General features: G+C 41.9%; 1 protein-coding gene across 1 annotated transcript in view; it reads right to left on the bottom strand.

The window, feature by feature from the left end:
* The window catches only part of PARD3B (par-3 family cell polarity regulator beta), a 1,040,345-nt gene that overhangs the window by 55,267 nt on the left and 965,829 nt on the right, over positions 1-19,249 (bottom strand). The window contains exon 22 of the mRNA XM_032754819.2: positions 18,062-18,141. Within this exon, the coding sequence (XP_032610710.1) occupies positions 18,062-18,141 (80 nt within the window). The remainder of the gene's footprint in view (positions 1-18,061; positions 18,142-19,249) is intronic.

Raw genomic sequence — 19,249 nt, forward strand, 5'->3', positions numbered from 1 at the left:
TTTGGCCAAGACAGTGAGCAGCTTGTTACTTGCATGTTAGCTCATTCCATCTTCAGCCACCTGAAATTACTCATATGTAAAAAAAAAATTTCACATGCAGAGGATGTTTTATGTAACCATCTTTCACTTATTAATATCCCACCATTAGGCAAAAAGGTCAAGAAAGGGCTAGATTAGGCCACAAATCCATATTATGAGACAAAGATATAGCAGCCCTTAAATTTTTAGCCATTGATCAGTATTTTTTTTGAGGGCATTTGGCTGTTAAGAATAAGAATGAATAAAACACATTTGCTCTCTACCAGCAGCTAACGTCTCTATGCTTCTCAAATATAAACTTGCTAGTGGCATACGAACAGCTATATTCCAATATCCTACATACAGCAAATGGATTATTTATCTAAATTATATATGGTAGAGTGGCTATGGTTTAATATTAATATTTTACTTCCTTTGGATTTCCTGTGGTTTTATGCTGTTATAATTTATGGTGGGATCAGCATAGTACTTTTGGCTGTGATGAAGGTTGTCGTCTGCTTATTCTCACGAGTGCCTCCTCTCCCTCTCTACTTTCTGCAGATGAGAACAGGATGTTATTTTTCCAAAGCTGGGAAGATAGCAGAATGTGCAAGTCCTTCTTTAGGTAGCACTGGTGAACACACACGTCTGGTCTCTCAAACTTAACCAGGTTCTGTGTTTCACATTGCTGTTGCAATGGGTGGGGGCGAGGAGGATGAGTTTGATGCCATTCAACCTGCTTTGTGGGATTTCTACGCTGGGAAGGTTTTGTTCTCTTTAAAAGCAGACCAAAAGGCAGCATCCAGAATGGAAATATATATACACACTGTGCTGTGTGGAGCTGAAAGTTAGACCATAATAAGGTTTCTTGTGAAAACTATTAAATTCACTCTGATATTGAAGATACCCTTCACACAATAAACTACTGTATAGGTATTTTCTTCTCATAAGTTTTTACAAATGAAATAATCTCTGTGAAGGCATTGCTATTCTGTGAAGAAAATACCAGTCCCATAGGAACTATAATGTGAGGATTTAAAAAATGACCCCTTTCAGAAGGGTTTACAGTGAATCCCTTAATTCAGTCAGTTTTCATTTTATTGGGTTACAAAATTCTCACTCACCCTTTCCCTCAGGAACATCTACAAAATATTATTCATAAACTGTCATGTAACTTCAGAGAATTTGAGGATCCCTTGAAACTAATCACTATCAATTTAGATATGCACAGATCCCAGATTAAGAACCGCTCCTCTCATAGTTCCATTCGGCTTAGCCAAATGGACACACAATCTTAGGACAAGTCAAGTCTCCTTCCAGCAAAACTGCATCTCTTTATTGTAGAAATTAAAAGGCAACTCCCAGTGTTATAAATGGTGTATCTGAGGAGCACGCTTAGAGTTCTGATCACCTAGATCTGAGGAACACAGGAAGGCATGCTCTAGGAGATGAGGGGTGTGTGTGTCAGTTCAACAGGCATGCCTTGCTCACATGGCAGAGGCTTCCAGCAGCTGGCAGGGCATCAAGGAGAAGAGCATATATTGTGCAAGAAGAAGTACTATTTTGAGAAAAAAGCCCATTTGGATGATCTTGACTATTCCCGGGACACTGAATACCTGGTGTTGTATCACATTCCAAGAACACAGGTCAGAATGCTTCAGGACACTTAGTATCCTGACATGGGGCATAATATCAGTGAGAGCAAGATGTAAATTGATTCTGGCTGACACGTGCCAATGAACTACACAGACATCTTCCACAATATTTGTCTGAAGCCATTCAGCATGGGTGTCCAGACCACCATGTATTTTTTAGTTATAACAATATCACAGTCAGTTGATATTGCTTGAAACTATATTACAAAATCACATTACTACTTAAAATGACATGTATGTTCAAAGCATTCCTGCTGTAGAAATGCCAAAATAAATAATCAAATAATTAGAAGAAAGTATGGATATTTCATAATGAGAGAGAACCTTTTGCATATAAAAGCAAAAAATTATAAGGCAAAAGATGAAAGATTTAACATAAAAATTACAAATTTATATTACCATAAAGATAGCTTAAGTTAAACTAAAATAATTTTAAATACGTCAAAGTGTTAATGCCCTTAATATATGAAGGGCTCTAGGAAATCAAGAAGACAGAAATAAACACCTAGACAGAAATGACATGCAAACAGATAAGCTACAACAAACTAAAAAAAAAGATTCTAATAAACATGAGAAAAATTAAACCTCGCTAAGAGTAAAGGAATTACAAATTAAAACAGTTTGTGATCATAATCGTTACTTTTTAACCTATTAAATTGACATAGGTTTTCCAAAATGATTTATAGTCAGTGCTGGTGGGGGTGTAAATTGGTACAACCTTTTTGGAGGTCAATCTGGCAATATACATCAGAAACTTTAAAAGTATTCACATTCTTTGACCTGGTAATTACATGCTAGAAATTTATCCTGTAGCCTGTTTGACTTATGACACATACTTTTTGTTCTAAGAAGATGAGCCTAAGCATCTTAATTGAACTGGATGTGATTGATCCAGTTTTACAGGCGTCATAGGTACAACGCTAGTGTCTTAGCATAAAGGCCTGATGCTAAGGTGAGACTGTGGAGACCATGGAAGACACATGACCAGGGCCATCAGACAAATCCCTGAGTTTGGCCAAGTTTTTATTGTTTATAATTGAAGCAAAGATGGCATGTTGAAATCCACGTAGAACTTTACCTCGCCTGTGTGTATAGCCACGATCCTAGGTAAAGTCACGGCACACACTCAAACCATCATTGTTCATTAATGGGCATTTTTGAGTCAGGCACATCAGTACCAAGTTTAATTTTTCCAGAGGCTTTCCTAATCCCAGGAGTGTCCCAGAGGTGCTGCTATAATTTCAGTGATGTTCTGAGCATGGGCTTGACAGAAAATGAACTTGTCAAAGACCTTAAATCATTTTAATGTATTGTATATTTGAGTGAAACAAAGAGAAACCAGAAATACATTCTTCTAGAGTTATTCTCTTGGGTTGCTCTGTTGGTGCCATTGGCATTCACTGTGCTCCATACAAGACATGACCAATTCACAGAGCACCTACTCCAACAATAAAGTGAAGGCATCAGGATTGTCTGGGGCATCTTACTAATCTCATATGTTTTCTCTCACGAAAGGCAACCACGACTGATCTGCTTTGACCCTGGGCCTTCACACTTCCTTAGTTGTGGCAGCAGACTGCCCCCACACCCCCATCACTGCAGCACTTCTGTCCACTACAGTCCTTATCCAAGTATCTGTGCTTCCTGGCTCGAGGCTTCTGTTACCAGTGCACTGAACAGGAAGAAGTGCTGGGGAGTTGATATCTTAGGAGCAACCCTTAACCAATGACAAATGGGACCAAAAGTTAAGTACCTCAACATGCTTGCCCCTAGGTGGGGCAAGGTGTGAGTGTCTTCCCTACCATCTCCAGAAGACCCCAGCCCTCCTTCCCTCTTGCCTGCAGCGGTAATCTGCTCATTACTGTGCTCTGTACTGGCTTTCTTCCTTTCCCTTCCTCACTCCACTTCCAGTGCTTCCTGGGATCGCCTCTCAAATAAAATCACTTGCTCTCAAATCCCTGTCTCAGAGTCTGCTGCTCAGGGGTGGGCAGAAGCCCTGCCTAGGACACCAAAATGAGAACTTTTTAAACTTTTGAATTGATACTAGAAAATTATGAGAATGTCCACTATTCCTTGTTACTGTTATTGCTAGTACAACAGTAGTACAGGCCAGGTGCGGGGGCGCATGCCTGTAATCCCAGCACTTTGGGAGGCCGAGGCAGGTGGATCATGAGGTCAGGAGATCGCGACCATCCTGGCTAACATGGTGAAACCCTGTCTCCACTAAAAATACAAAAAAAAAAAAAAAATTAGCCGGGCGTGGTGGCGGGCCCCTGTAGTCCCAGCTACTAGGGAGGCTGAGGCAGGAGAATGGTGTGAACCTGGGAGGCGGAGCTTGCAGTGAGCCGAGATCGTGCCACTGCACTCCAGCCTGGGCGATGAAGCAAGACTCCATCTCAAAAAAAAAAAAAAAAAAGTAGTACAAGGAATGTTCTATATTCTTTATCCAAATTCATCAATTCTTTACATTTTGTCCCATTCATTATTTTTTTCCATTCTGTTCCCTTCCTCTCTATCCTCCCTCTTCCTCTCTCTACACATATATACATATTATTAAATATACATACTGATACTTCTTGAGCCATTTGAGAGTAAATTGGATACTTATTCCTCTTTACCCTTTAATATTTTAGTGCATATTTCTGAACAAAGTTATTCTGTTTTATAAGCTCAGTACAGACATCAAAACAGTTTCCACTGTTTCTTCTTACCCTCATCCTTATGCTTCATGGAGTCAGAGCTATGCTTAGTCACAGAATGCCAGATGACATTAAGTCACCAGTTCTTCCTACTTGAGAAAAATATCATTTCCAGAATGAAATTACAAAGACAGTGATAGATAAGCCTTTGCTGTCGATCTAAGCAGTGAAGGCATGTCACAGCCACAGAAGGATGCCCAGGTTTTTGCAGTCTGCACTGTCGACCTGCCTTTATTTGTACTTTCTGAGTAGGCGACTCTGTGGTTTATTATATCATCATCCCTGATATGCCCTGGGGTCTTTTGCTCAGTTTTCATGAATACGCGTTTGCTTAATATCCTGGATCAGCCATTGCAATTCCCGTCCATGTCGAGACATCTCTAGAGCACATTTCAGTGGTCTCCTTTTGGACGTCTGAAAGGTACCTCAAATCTAACGTGTCTCAAAGCTTAATCATGATCTCTCCCTGCCAAACCTAGTCCTCTCTTCGCCTTGTCTCCTGGGAAGTGGGACCAGCACCCATGCTGCTGTGTGTGGATCCATTCTTAACACCTGGCTTCACTTACCCTTCAAACCCCCACATGCAATCCATCATCAAGGTTCATCAGCTCCTCCTACTTCTCTCCAATTCTGCTTTCATCACCATCACCCTTGTACATACTATCAACATCTGTCCCTGGAACGACAGCAAAATCCTCTAACTGGTCTGCTTCACTCCAGCATCTCTCCTAACAATTCTCTACCTTGCAGCTAGACAAACATTCTGGATCACAAATCCAACCATATCATCTTTCTGCTTAAAACCCCGCAAAGGTTTCTAGTCTTTGAGTAAGTTCAGACGTCCTTCACTTGACCACTCATGGTCTGAGTGCTACCTCCCTTTCCTGCTCACTCCCACAGTCTTTGTTCCAGTCACACAGCTTTCTTTCAGTCTGTTCATTATGTGTTCTCCTACACAAGGCCGCTGCACGTGCTGTTTTCTTTCTGGAATATTCCTTATTTATTGTCTTAAACCTCCTTCAGATCATAACTCATGTCTCCCTCCCTTCTTGATTTGGTGCAATTTCACATTCTATTTTCTTGGATCACATATCCCTCCTTTTTTTTTTTTTTTTGTAATGGGCAGAGTTACAATTTTATGTTTTCTTTCTGACTGCTGAATTACTATTTTCTCCACTAGAGTATAAACTTCACAGGACAGAAACTGTGTCTGTGGGACTTATCATGGTATCCTCAGGGCCTACAGAGTGATTGCACTTAGTAGGTCATGAATAAATAGTTGTTAAATGCAGGAATATGGAGAGTAGATGACTTTCCTAGCTCATCTGTTCAGGCTAATAAGTTGAGCACATTGCTCTGACTGAACTGTTTCATTTTTTTTTAAAATTGGATAAGAAAGAAGTAACCAGAAAAAGGGCAAACTGAGGAATTCAAGTTGTTGACAAGATGGTAACATAAGTGACTTGTCTATAACCGACCCACAGAAGGCAGAGTCATCACATTATCTTGGCCACATTACAGACACCACATCCGGAAATCACTCCTATAAAACACTGGCTAGAAATTGTCTTATAAATGGACCTGATTTTGATGTTGGACAAAGCTGTAAAAGGGTGTTTGTTGCACATTTAACATAAATTGTCAAAGGCACCGACATATCAATGGAAAGTGATCAAGAAGCTTGATACCAACTCCATCCTGATTTTATATGACTGTTTCCAGGAAAAAAACTTAACTGTGGCAAATTCCTTCTCAAAATAGCTCAATATGCTTATTTTCCATCTTAAACCTCTGCTGTAACAATTATAGATCTTTCCAGTGCCTTGTAAAACCCAGGCTGTCAGACACTATCATTTCTGGAAAAGGGTCTGTGTTTGCCTCAGCCACATGTAAGCAGTTAGTGGGCAGAAGTCTTATCTGGGCAGTCACCACTCTGTCTTCACTTTCAAGCAATGACCAAGTTGAAAGGGTACTAATGATGCCCCAGAGCGTACTGTTGGTGGAGAATGGCCAGTGAGAATTGCCAGGTTCCTACCTATTTAACATGTCATTCCATGCTTGGCCATAAGGGTCAGTTCTGATTGCAGAGTGGGGCAACCCTCTATTGCGACAAGCCCTGGCCACTTCTGTCTAGGCTTAATTAGAGACTTGGAATAGAAGCAGGAACACGTTCTGGAGGCTGCTGTTTTTGTACCAACCCCTCTCACATTTGTACCACAAATGTTTGCCTTTGCTGGAAATAATGGAGCTGGACCAAGGTGTTTCCTGGCAGAACGACTGAGGTCGTGGGGCCTGTGTCACATGAGATCCAGGGCACAGATGGGCTTGGGTGGCACCACCATGGTAATTGACTGCCAAAGCTCTCTTCTCTGGACTTGAAGCAGCAGAGTCAGTAGAAGCGATGCTTCCGCAGTTGTCTGGCATTTGCGTCTCAGCCATGTCCCCTAAGGATGTGCCAGAACTACACTGTGAAAGAACCAACAATAGTTTCCTGGCTACAAAAATTGCTGAAGTGGAACCAACTGGTTTATATGTATATATATTTAACTCACTAGCATAACACAGAGGCAGTCTTTAAGCAAAAAAGCACCATTTAAAATATTTAGGCTGGAAGGAAGTGGGTGTTTGAATTTGCTAAGAGGAGTTCTGTGATTCAGTGATGGCTGTTCTTAGTCATTCTGAATGTCTGTAAGGGGTTTATTCATTGAAATGCTCATTTTAATATGCACTGCAGTGATTTAGGGTGGGATCAGAGCAGTGAGGGCTGCCTCAGGAAAGGATGGTCACGTAACGTGTCTCTCCTACCTGTTTACAACCAGCCTAGTGCCAGACACCTTGATGCAGCAGAAAGCCCAGAGATTTCAGAGGTAGAAAGTACTGAACCGACTCCAAAAACTGCCACTTGTTCTGTGTGCAATCTTAGCCACACCTCTTTGCATCTCCCAGTCTCGGTTTCTTCATCCATAAAATAGGGATGATGATATTTATATCAGGATTGTTACAGGAAATAAATGAGGTGACAGATTTAAAGTACTTGCCAGAGTTCTTGGAGCATAATACGGGCTCAACAAACGTTAACTCCTTAATCTTGCCCTGTTCGGAGTGTTCTGTGAAGGAGTGGTGCAGAGTGCAATCTAGGGGCTGGGGACCTGGTCCATGCACATGGTCTGTGCAGCCCTAGGGGGAGCCACTCACATCTCTATGTGTGTTCCCAACAGGAATAGGGTAATTGTAAGGAAAAGGCAGTTATCTTGTTTCTACTTTGGGAAAACTTACAGTGATACAAGAATAAACGCTGTGTGATTCAAAAGTGTTTTTCTTTATTTCCCATAAATTCCCTACTATTTTCTTGTATTTTATTACTTTTTTTTTTTTTACAACCTGGAGGTTTTGACATTTTCCATTTTCTCTGGAACCTTAAAAGATGTTCACAATGAACACGGTCTATTCTTCATATGGTCTAAGATATCTCCCATCTCATGAACTCACATTACATATGAAAACAGATGATGTAAGCATTCCAACCTCTCCTTAACTTGCCAGTGTTAGTCATGTGGGGTCAAGTGAAATTAAAAAGGCCTTGGAAACCAGAGAGTCCTGGGTTTGGATTCTGATTCTGATTCTGTGACATTAAGGATGCATTTTTTTTCTTTTATTAAAGGAGCATCATATGACTCCTAGCCAGCTGGACAGTGAGGATAAAATGAGACAAGGCATGTAAAACGTATAGACATAGCAGGCACGCAATACATTTTACAACCTCTGCCTTGCCTTGATTGTTCTTAGTTTTATTTTCTTTTTAAATACAATCAACTAGTTTAGGAATAAACATGACATTTTTGAAACAACTTGCATGCAGATCTTGGTATATAAAAATGGAAAATAAACCTAGTGATTTTACTGTTAATTATTTCTGTTGAATAATATCATGTATTCATGTATTTGGTGAGGCACTAACTTTTTATCCAAGATGGTTGTGTATTTCAGTGATATAATGTCATTTTAAATAATCATAAAGCACAGGCCTCACAAACATACAAATCAGATGTTATAATAAATTAATACACTTCATTTATTCTTAATGTCTCTGTCTATAGTAGGTTGATACTAGGACACCTACATACAGCAAACCCAGGAACTTGAATCAAGGGACAATGCAAACGGCTGGAGTTAGAGCAGACAGGAGGAGGTAGATGCAGAAAGACAGTGTGCTTCATGCAAAACGGTACAGCACTGTCAAGAAAATCACCACCATAATTCCAGGGCAATGAGCATTTGGAGGCAGATGGTGGAATGGCAATAAGATAGGAAAACATCAAGAATTACCAAAGATTATGAGAAATGAGATATAGAGCAATTCTCTAAGCAGATGCCTAGGCACAAAACAACCTTCTTTTCTTTTGGCTGGAGAAGTAGGAAATAAATGCTAAAACTCCCTTTAATATCTGCAGGAGGGAAAACATGCAAGTCAGCTTACCAAGCTTAATAGATTTCATGTCCAAGGTAATGTCAGATTTGGCACTCTTGAAAGAGCAGGCACATACTCTTCCTCTCGAAAGAGTACTTAGCCAACAAATGTGTAGCAGTTTGGAATTTTCTATGGAAAATAAGGGAAAAAGTAAAAACCTATAGAATTTAATGTATGTGGTTCATCAAGATTCAGTTAAAACTACTTTGGGGACATCACTACTGTATGGGTCTTAACATGTTTTAAATCACTAATATTCTAACTAAATTCATAATGGAGGCCTTTGACTGAATAATTAATATCAAATATTCTAACTGGCATCAAGGATATATTGGCTATGAGGAAATGATGAAAAGTTTGATTAAAATGGACTTTTATCTGAGGAACTAAGTGACATAAAAATGAGGTGGCAGTAGCATTAACCCCCTGATCTCAGCTGTTTGGCATCTTAAAGTGATATTACACGCTGGAGCTTTCTGCATTTTCAGGAAGTTTGAGTTGACAATGGAGACATCTTAATCTCACAAAGAATTAAATCGCTGCTAATTCATCATTTTGTCCTTGGCATTAAGACTGAGGTAGTATCAGGGCGCCATTCAAATAGGCAGCTGATTCTACTGGCAAGGGGAAGTAGAGACTAGATTTTCAGCACGGGGAATCTTAAGAGAAAGGATGAAAAAGCTTAATTTGGTGGGGTAAAAGAGCTTCACTGATTTTCAAAAGGCAGTAAACCCCATCATATGCAGATGTGGAAGATATGATCTAGATAATTTCTTCAGCTCATCTTAGTATTCCTGCAAAGTCAGAGCAGCAATCTTAGGGACAAACACTGCAAGGTGGCTTTTCACAGTGAGGAAGGTTCTTCAGATAGGGTTGCACCACCAGGAAAGTGTCAAAGCCACTGGCTGTGATTCACAGTGTCTATTAATAAATGAAGTGTGACGGCCTCAAACTCTGGTAGAACATTCCACCCGCCGGCATGACTGCGGGGAGCAGTACATATAGCTCATGAAGCGTCTTATTTGACAAACTGGCCTTGTCGCACAGAGAACTACTTGTTGTACAGAGAAGTTGGGCAGCACGGAGACTTTGTCAACTTTTATAGACCCAGACAGTCAAACCTCTACCCACACCTAGACAAGCACTCACACACCTATTTACCTAATGTTCTGATTGCTCAATTTTTCATTGAACTCTTTGGATTACCATCTAGATTAGTTTCAGCCAAAGCCCAGTACTATGGCATTGCTGGAAATCTGCAGAACTTGAATGTCACCGCCAGTGACTTAGCGAGCACAATAAAATAATGCAACACCAGCAAAGGAAAATTCAGTAACAGTGAGTGAAGCAGAAGGTCATTGGAGAAGAGAACCAGAGAAATCTGAGAGGGAGAGTATCTTTAAGAAGTGAGGTAAATGACAGAAAAGGATGTTGACGACACTCAGACAAAACGCTTTTGGGATAACCAAAGATAGTAGGCAGCATGCTTGTTGCAAGTTTCAAAGTTACCCGTGCACTTGTGATTGGACTCTTCCGGATGGGCATAAGTAGACGAGAAGACTGAGATCAATAAAACGAACCAACTGAAACATTAAAGCGGAAGCATGATCTTATGGCGTATTTCTTCTGAAATGAACACAATCGTGCCCAATGCGAAAACACCGGGAATGTACTTAGACAGCAAATTCATTATGGGTTCCTAGGAAGCAAGCATTAGCTGCTTGCTCCTTTTAAAGTTGCTCTTTCTATCCAAACTCAGCTCTAGTATATTGCTTCCCATTGTGCAGCCAAGTTGAAAGCTGCTTGAGATATTCAGAGAGACCTTTTTTTCTCCCAAGTAACTTATGTAATATGGGTTACAGAAATATCAAGGACTGGAGGTGAACGTGGCCCGAGCAGGCCTTTGTCCCTCATCAGCCTCAGGAAAGGGAGTCTTTCTCTCCACAGGACTGCTCATGCAGCACTCCAGCAGGAAATTTATTGTCATCTTTTTTCTTCTAGGGAGATATTATTTCTAATCTTAAGGAACTACAGTACCAATTTGCAGACACTGTTTTTTCAACTCTCAGGAGTGTTCTAACAAAACAGGATTCTCTTTTTGCTAGGTAAAGTATATTGCTTAATGTTCATCTAGCAATTACACATTAAACTGTTCATATTTCAAACAAAGGGCCCAAGGGAACTGAAAAAAGAATTGATTTTTATGACAGCATTACAGAGACGGTTGAAAGGCATTACTTAACCTGTATATTAGGAATGTTCTGTGTCATATACAAAGATGAAGAAGACACAGTCCCTGTCCTCCAAGGCACTTACATTTTAGTAAGAAATACAAACAGGTGAGCAAATAACATAAGGGAGTATGATAGGTGCAGAGTATGGATTAAACTGAGCTTCATAACCTTAGCCACGGTGGTTAAAATGAACACACTCGCAACCCGTCTGTTTGGGTTAAAAACCCAGCTCTGCCACATTTTAGCTGTTGGACTTGGGCAAGTTTATTTAACCTCTCTCTGCCTGTGACCTTTCCTGTGAAATGGGGATAGTTATCAGGTTGCTGCTGAGTCACAGGGTTGCTGTGAGCATTGTCAGTCAGGAGATGCAAAGCATTTAGAACTGTGCCTTGTACATAGTAAGTGCTCACTAGGGATGAACTATTTAGAAGTCTGGGCTGGGTGCGGTGGCTCACGCCTGTAACCCTAGCACTTTGGGAGGCCAAGACGGGTGGATCACTTGAGGTCAGAAATTCAAGACCACCCTGGCCAACATGGTGAAACCTCGTCTCTACTAAAAATACCAAAATTAGCCAGGCATGGTGGTACGCGCCTGTAATCCTAGCTACTTGGGAGGCTGAGGCAGGAGAATCGCTTGAGCCTGGGAGGCGGAGGTTGCAGTGAGCCAAGATCACGCCACTGCACTCCAGCCTGGGCAACAGAGGGAGACTCTGTCTCAAAAAAAAAAAAAAAAAAAAAAAGTCTGGACTTCTGTTGATTTCAGAGAAAAGATACATTCTCACGAAAAATCATTTCTTATATTAGAAAACAGCACTCTAAAACAAACTGTCAAAAAAGCTTTGGGGATTTCTTTCCCATAACTTCCTTGCATATAAAGAAAATCTATTCTTGGCTAGGTATAGTGGCTCATGCCTATAATCCCAGCACTTTGGGAGGCTGAGGCAAGCTGATTGTTTAAGCTCAGGAGTTCAAGACCAGCCTGGGCAACTTGGCAAAACCTTGTCTTTACAAAAAAAAAGCAAAATTTAGCTGGGCATGGTGGTGCATGCCTGTAGTCCCAACTACTCTGGAGGCTGAGGATGGAAAATGCTTGAGCCTGGGAGGCAGACATTGCAGTGAGCCGAGATTGTACCACTGTACTCCAACGTGGGCAACAGATGAGATCAGACCGTCCAGTAAGACTTGGGTGCAGGAGTAGGTATTGCTCCAGTGGTGGAGCCCATACTTAGGCCTCCACCTGGGTAGAGGAAACAAAACAAAAACCACAAAAACTATTCTCATCTGTAGAGCAATGTATTAAGACTCTACTGTATACATGGCCTTATGTTAGGTTCTGGGTGTAACAAGTGATGGGTATAAAACAAAGTCTCTTATTTCAAGGAATTTATATTTCAATGTGGTGGAAAGGGGCAGTGGAGAATAATAACCTAATTCAGGGTGTTTTTAGGGCACTGGGAAGGTGCTAACTAAATGTTATGGAAGTTTAAAAGAAGAAGAGCAAAGGAAGATGGCATGGGTTTTGGCAGGGGGACTTGGAGGCATCTTGGAGGCAGAAGGAGGGGTATATCAAAGAAGCGGCTGTAACTGGGGTCACAAGAGTGGGATATGAATGTTAGGTAGGCACGTTTGGAATCATCATAGAGATGGGCATTGAATTAGCAGGAATGGAGGAGACAGCACAGAGAGAATCCACGTGGAGTGAAAGGCGGGAAGCAGAATCTGGTGGAAGTATCAGTGCTGTGGGCAGAAGCCTGGGGCAAGAGGCTATAGTGTGAGTGGGTTGAGTGAAAATAGCACCAACAGGTATAGGCCACTTTTTCTTAGGAAATGTGGGAAAAGGAGGGTTGAGCAAGGGTCTTTGTTTTTCTCTGATATACAAGAGTCAATTTAATGGGGTAGACCTGCCACCCGAGTCCTGCTCAGGTATAAGGCTGGTAGTTGCATGTTCAGCACTGCCCGGTCCTGAGATAACAGGAGTATCTTAGCAGTATCTCTGGATCTCTCCCACCAGCGAATAGGGTGCTGCTGTCATGCCATGTCTGCCCTGGGAGCTAGAGCATCATGCTCCACCTTCCTGGTTAACTCGCACTGGGTATGGCCTCCACCACTGGAGCAATGCCTACTCCTGCACCCAAGTCTTGCTGGACAGGAGCCCTGGCCTCTTGCCTAGATCCAAGTCAGCATCCTGTATCTGTTATAAACCCCCTCTCCATAGCACTGCTGTCTACTATCATGTCCATTCGCTCAGCTTATCACTCAGATCACAGTAGATTGCTATGTTCTCTTGCATTTGACCATCCAGACCACTGGTCTTTCCTGAGTCGGTGAATCCTTCAGCTTCAGTGAGTTCCCCCAGCATATCCCCATGCAGGTGCTGCTTCCTCTTCTCCACACAGTGGGGACTCCTGGCAAACTGTGCCCCTGAAGTTGTGCATCTACGATAGTAGGCAGGGGGAGGAAAGCAACGCCAAAAGGATTAAAGATGCTGCTGAGAGAGGGTAGTTGGTGGCTCAAAGTCCCCAAGAAGCCAGGGAGAATGAGCTCTGGTGTGTGTGTTTGCCTCATTACAGGAAGACACACTTCTTCCCCTGAGATAAAATAAAAAAAGAGCTAACAATAAAAAATCCTTCAATGCACTACACAGGCTCCTCGCTGAGGGTTTTGCTTGTATTATTGTATTTAATACTCATACCAGCACTATTACTGAGGCTCTAATATCATCCCCATTTGCAGATTAGAAAACAGAGCCTGGAGCAATTCCATCATTGCCCAAGGTCACACAGGTGGTAAGTGATGAGGCTGGGGCTATAATCATGGCCTGACTCGGAGCTCAGGCCCTCAGTGCGTCCCGTTGGGAAGCGTGTGTGAGTGAAGATGCAGAAGTCTGAGCTGTAGGAGCAGAAGTTGAGGGGCTAACGTTGAATGCCTCAAGGTCGTAAAGGAAAGGAAGTGAGATCACCTCCAGAGACTCGGCTTGGGGAGTTTAGTCATCTTCGTAGAACTTAACGGGAGTAGAAAGGGTTGGAATGGCCACTGTGGGATAGTCAGGGGAGTTGACAACATGACTGCAAAAAATGCTGGACGGCAGCAGGGACCCAGCTGGTGCTGCATAATGTGAATTTTGTAGTGGAACCCATGAATGCAGTTTTACGAGTCTCTCCAGCAACCTTTTGCCGCCCACGCATGTAGGACCACAGAAGAGCTGCAGTGCCTTTTGCTCACTCCCTAGGACTCCACACTTGATTCTAAGTCCGGAAGAGCAACATCATGCGCTGATGCATGGAGCCATCTGCAGAGAGTTGGGGGGGGGGAGGAGAGATAATGGGATCCCATGGGGCCAGGGATGGGCCAGGTGGGAATGATGGAGGCTTGAGATGGGAAGAGTGGAGAGTTCACTGCTGAAGGGACTGACCGCAAGGAGGCCTGCGACATCAGAATGGGACCTGGGAGAATTGCGAGCGGCTGGCAGGCTGGAGTGAAAAAGGAGCCGTTTGCAAAAACACATACGTCGATGTTCGCACATCCTAGCAGCCTAGGAAACAGCCACTTCCCTACTCACCTAGGGTGAGTAATAATCTGTGTCAGGCAAGAATAAAGGAATGCTGATTTCATTCTGTTTACTACCAAGAAAACTGGGGGCTGTTCAAGCTGGTAAAACATTGGCCCTGGTACAGGTCTGGTGTTTACTAATGAGGTTGTGTTACAACCACACTCCGCTTTCCAAAACAGCACCCTCAGGAGAAAAGAAGTCAAGTCATTTTTCTTAGGAGGCAGAAGATTTAACATTGCTTAACAATAACACTTAACATCACTTAGCCCTTAGCCTTAGGCAACCTCATAACTACCAAGTGCTGGGAATTGTCTTTTTCCTGTGCTGGCCAGCGCTCTGGCTTTATTTTGTGAAACGTCATTTAGCCTGGCAGTGGGCTGCACGGGCCTGCTTTAAAGATGACAGAGTTCCATGAAAGCACTTGACCAGAGCTCCTCACCTACTCCACAATGTGGGGCAAATGTGGGGCATTTTCTCTCTGTGTCGATGGCTCCAAATTTGGCATAGAAATCAATGTTACTGAATTGTTCCTGAAAACTACTGTGAAGCATTGCACAAACAACATAGGAACCCAATCAGTCAGCAGCGTATTAAGTTCTCTATAAGGTTGGCCACCAACTTCCTATAGATGGATTTATTCCTATTTTTAATTAAAAATTTAACTCCATAAATATTTCAAACCTCCCTGCTCCTGTGATGAAGAGGGATCCGGTGCCGACGGAGATGTGCTCGCCTCACTCTCCTGGCAAAAGGAGACAGCAGTGGAGCTGGTGTGATTCAATTAAGTGGACAGTAAAATCTCCAGGGGGAAAGACAAGAAAACCAGGGTAAATGTCACTGGCACTCAGAGCAGCATCTGCATACCTTTTCAGAAGCCAGCAGTAGTCTCTGGCCTCTGCTTTCTGCATCTCATTAGTTTAATTTGGAGCCCCCCCACCCATGGACCAGGGAGCAATGCCTGGGAGGGAGCTTTGCATCTCCTCTTTAGATGTTGGGATGCGGCATCCCCATTTAAAAGCCACTGCCAGGGGTCCCCCTTGCATTTATCTGAGCCCTATTTATTTTCCACCATGGCTGCCTCTGGTTGCCAGGTAGCTGCAAAGGTCTGTTTGCACGTGCAACTAATTGTTCTTACCGTTGTGTATGTGGGTGAGTGAACTTTTTGCCAGAATTATTTCCAGTTTGAGGTGCTTCCCTTTCAGCTACAGTTTTATTCTGGGGCTGGCGGGATTTTGTCAATTCATACATTCATAAAGAGCCATAAACAGCATAAATGTATTATCTTTGTCAGAAAACCCCCACCACAGTGTTTAATCCTAAAATATACTTGTTTAGAGTCAGCCATGAGTGAGCATTTCAGGGATTAGTGAAAATAAACAAGAGTTGGAAATTCAGAAGACTTTAATAATTACAAACAGAAGCATTGGTTGTACTACCGTAAAAGGCTGATTTGCTTGACTCCTTTGCTAATAGTAGAGTCCTGAGGATGGACTGGGACTGTGCCTCCAGTTTCCATATTCTCAGGGCCTGGTACATACTAGGTGATCACCAGAGACGTGGTGAATGAATGAATGAATGAGTGAAATTTATAGAATTTTAAATGCTATTTCTGTGCCTTTGAATTGTACCCAAAAACTCCATTTCTACACTCTGAGTGAGTGCAGATTGGTCAGGAGGATTTTAAACTGTTTCCAGCTTTCCTTTTTTTACTCTCCCTCATAAGAACATTCTATTTTCCATCTGCCTTAACCACAATTTCCATGTACTTCAACAGTGGAAGCCGGAAATCTTATATGTGAAACAAATTTTTGGAAACTACTTCCATTTTTAAAATGAAACAAAATGTAACCGTCCCTCAGGGATGATTCCCCATTCCTTGGGGGAATGGTTCCAGGACTGCACCTCCCCTACCCCGGCCCCCGACCTCAGATACCAGAATCCACAGATGCTCAAGTCCTTGATATAAAATGGAATCGTATTAGTATATAACCTATGCACATCTTCCCATACACGTTATATCATCCCTAGATTACTTATAATACTGAGTACAATGTAAAGGCTATGCAAATAGTTGTTATACTGTACTGTTTAGGGTATAATGACATGGAAAAAAAGTTTGTACATGATCAGTACCATTGTGACTGTCTTTTTCTTGGATATTTTCGATCTGAGGTTGATTGAATCCATGGATGTGAAACCCATAGATACTGAGGGCCAGTTGTACTAAACCAAGGAAAACGGAAACAGGAAGCTAATCACAAATAAGAAAAACTTACGAGACAACATCTATTAAAGAAAAGATAACAGGAAGATAAATAAAATATAACTTTATAAAAGCTTTAAAAATATTGCATTTTGGGTGTCCTGCCTAATCAGGACAAAATAGCTTCTCTGCTAGATTTGAGATTTTATTACTTTTGAAAATAACATACTATTTATAAGAGCAGATGGTCACTTTGGCTTTGCCCGTTGTAATGTTCAGGGTGTTCGTTTTGTAAAATCACACACAGAGGTACAGTCAACATACAATGTCAAACAGTCACTCCAACTCTGAGTTGGCTCTTTAACAGCTCAGCTTTGATAAAAAAGCAGCTCTACCTGGGGTCTTTCCCCCACCCCTTTAAAAGGCAATATTTGAGAACACTGCAACTTTCTGCCTGGCATTAACCTTACTTTGTTTCTCTTTTGGATACATTAATTCTCACACTCTCACCTCACCTAACTCCCATGGTAGCTGGACTGCATGTACTCTTGGAAAAGCTGTTTCTTTGTCATGTGCTACTGATAGCAAACTAAAACTCTTCTTCATCTCACCAATAACAGCATAAGTTTTGAGAACTGTATCTCATTTTCAAGGGTGTTGAGTTACAGTGTGAGCGGATCATGTCAGGCCAGGGTGGCCCAGAAAACTTTTCCCATGCAGTTCTTTCTTTCCTTCACTGGGTCTGTGCCTCTCAGCAATATTTGCTTATTGCCTTGAGAACAAGGTCAGATTCTAAATCAGGCAAAGAACACCTTCCTAAGTTCACATTTCTTTCCTGCTTCTTAACATCCACATGAAACTCCAAGCTTAAGACTGGCCCGCCATTCCTCGTGGGTAACTCCTAGGACAGAGGATTTACTATTTGTCTCTATGCTTGGTGCAGGAGGTTCGATACCATTTTTATAGCAATGGCTTAGGATTTCCATTTAGTATCCAATATTCTTGCTGACATGTTCAATTGCAATGATATACTGTTTTCTCCCCTTAAAAATAACCCACAAGTGTTTCAATTATTAGCACATTTGTGAAGATGGAACTAGGGCTACAGCAGACGGCAGGAAGGCAAAATTATAACATATTCCCTATTTCAAAGCCAGATTTCTATTTAATGTAGACTTCTCTAAAGACTTCATTTGTAGGTGAGCTGGAGATGGGAGAACTCTCTGTGATCTACCTGGGTAAGGATGCGTACTGCCTCTCCATCCCTTCAAAGCGGAGGTTGTGTGCATTCCCATCTGGACCCTTTCCAGGCACCTGTGGAGAGAAAAGTAATTAGAGATGAAGATCCATTATACACCCTGGTTACTGACAATGCATCTCGAAATTATAATCAGTGCACAAATGCTGTTACCGCCTGCCAAAAATCAACCATGGAAAAGCAAGCAAGAACTCCACATTGCTATAGGAATTGATGATCAAGCCACAAACATGGCATTTAACAACAAAGTCACTTCTTTCAAAAAAAGGGTCACTGTCAAACTGACTCCCTCATGTCCCCATGCCAGGAATATTCTGTAGGATGCTAGATCGTTTTCTTCTTCTTCTTTTAAAAACCGATTTTAGTTTTTAGAATAGTTTTAGGTTTACAGAAACATTGAACAGGTAGTATAGAGACTTCCCATACATCCTGTACCCAGTTTCCCTCTTATCACTAGCTGGCGTTAGTATGGCACAGTTCTTACAATTAATCCATATTGATATATTATTGTTAACTAAAATCTATAGTTTATTTAGATTTTTAACTAATGCTATTTTTCTGTCCCCGGATCCCATCCAGTATGTTACATTTAGTTTTCACGCCATTATAGTTCTTTCTGGCTGTGAAAAGACCATATTTTTAAAAGCACCATTTCTGGCTGGGTGCAGTGGCTCATGCCTGCAATCCCAGCACTTTATTGGGAGGTCAAGCAGGGGGCGGATCGCCTGGGGTCAGGAGTTTGAGACCAGACTGGCCAACATAGTGAAACCCCGTCTCTGCTAAAAATACAAAAATTAGCCGGGTGTGGTGGCGCACAGCTGTAGTCCCAGGTACTCAGGAGACTGAGGCAGGAGAATTGCTTGAACCCGGGAGGCAGAGGTTGCGGTGAGCCCACATCACACCACTGCACTCCAGTCTGGTTGACATAGCAAGACTTTGTTTGTTTATTTATTTTGAGACAAATAATTAAAAGCACCTTTTCTATAAAACCTTTCTTTACTAACAGTGGTTGCTGACAATCAACTGTCTACTCCACAGCATCCATGATGCCCCTCTGACCACCTTGAACCTCAGTTCTCTCTCACAAATGGCCACCCATAAGTGATGAAGTGTTTTCTTTTTTTTTTTTTTTTTGCTATTTTTAAATTTTATTTTATTATTATA

The sequence above is a fragment of the Hylobates moloch genome, unplaced genomic scaffold, assembly GCF_009828535.3.
Source record: "Hylobates moloch isolate HMO894 unplaced genomic scaffold, HMol_V3 SCAFFOLD_1, whole genome shotgun sequence".
Taxonomy (NCBI): Eukaryota; Metazoa; Chordata; class Mammalia; order Primates; family Hylobatidae; genus Hylobates; species Hylobates moloch.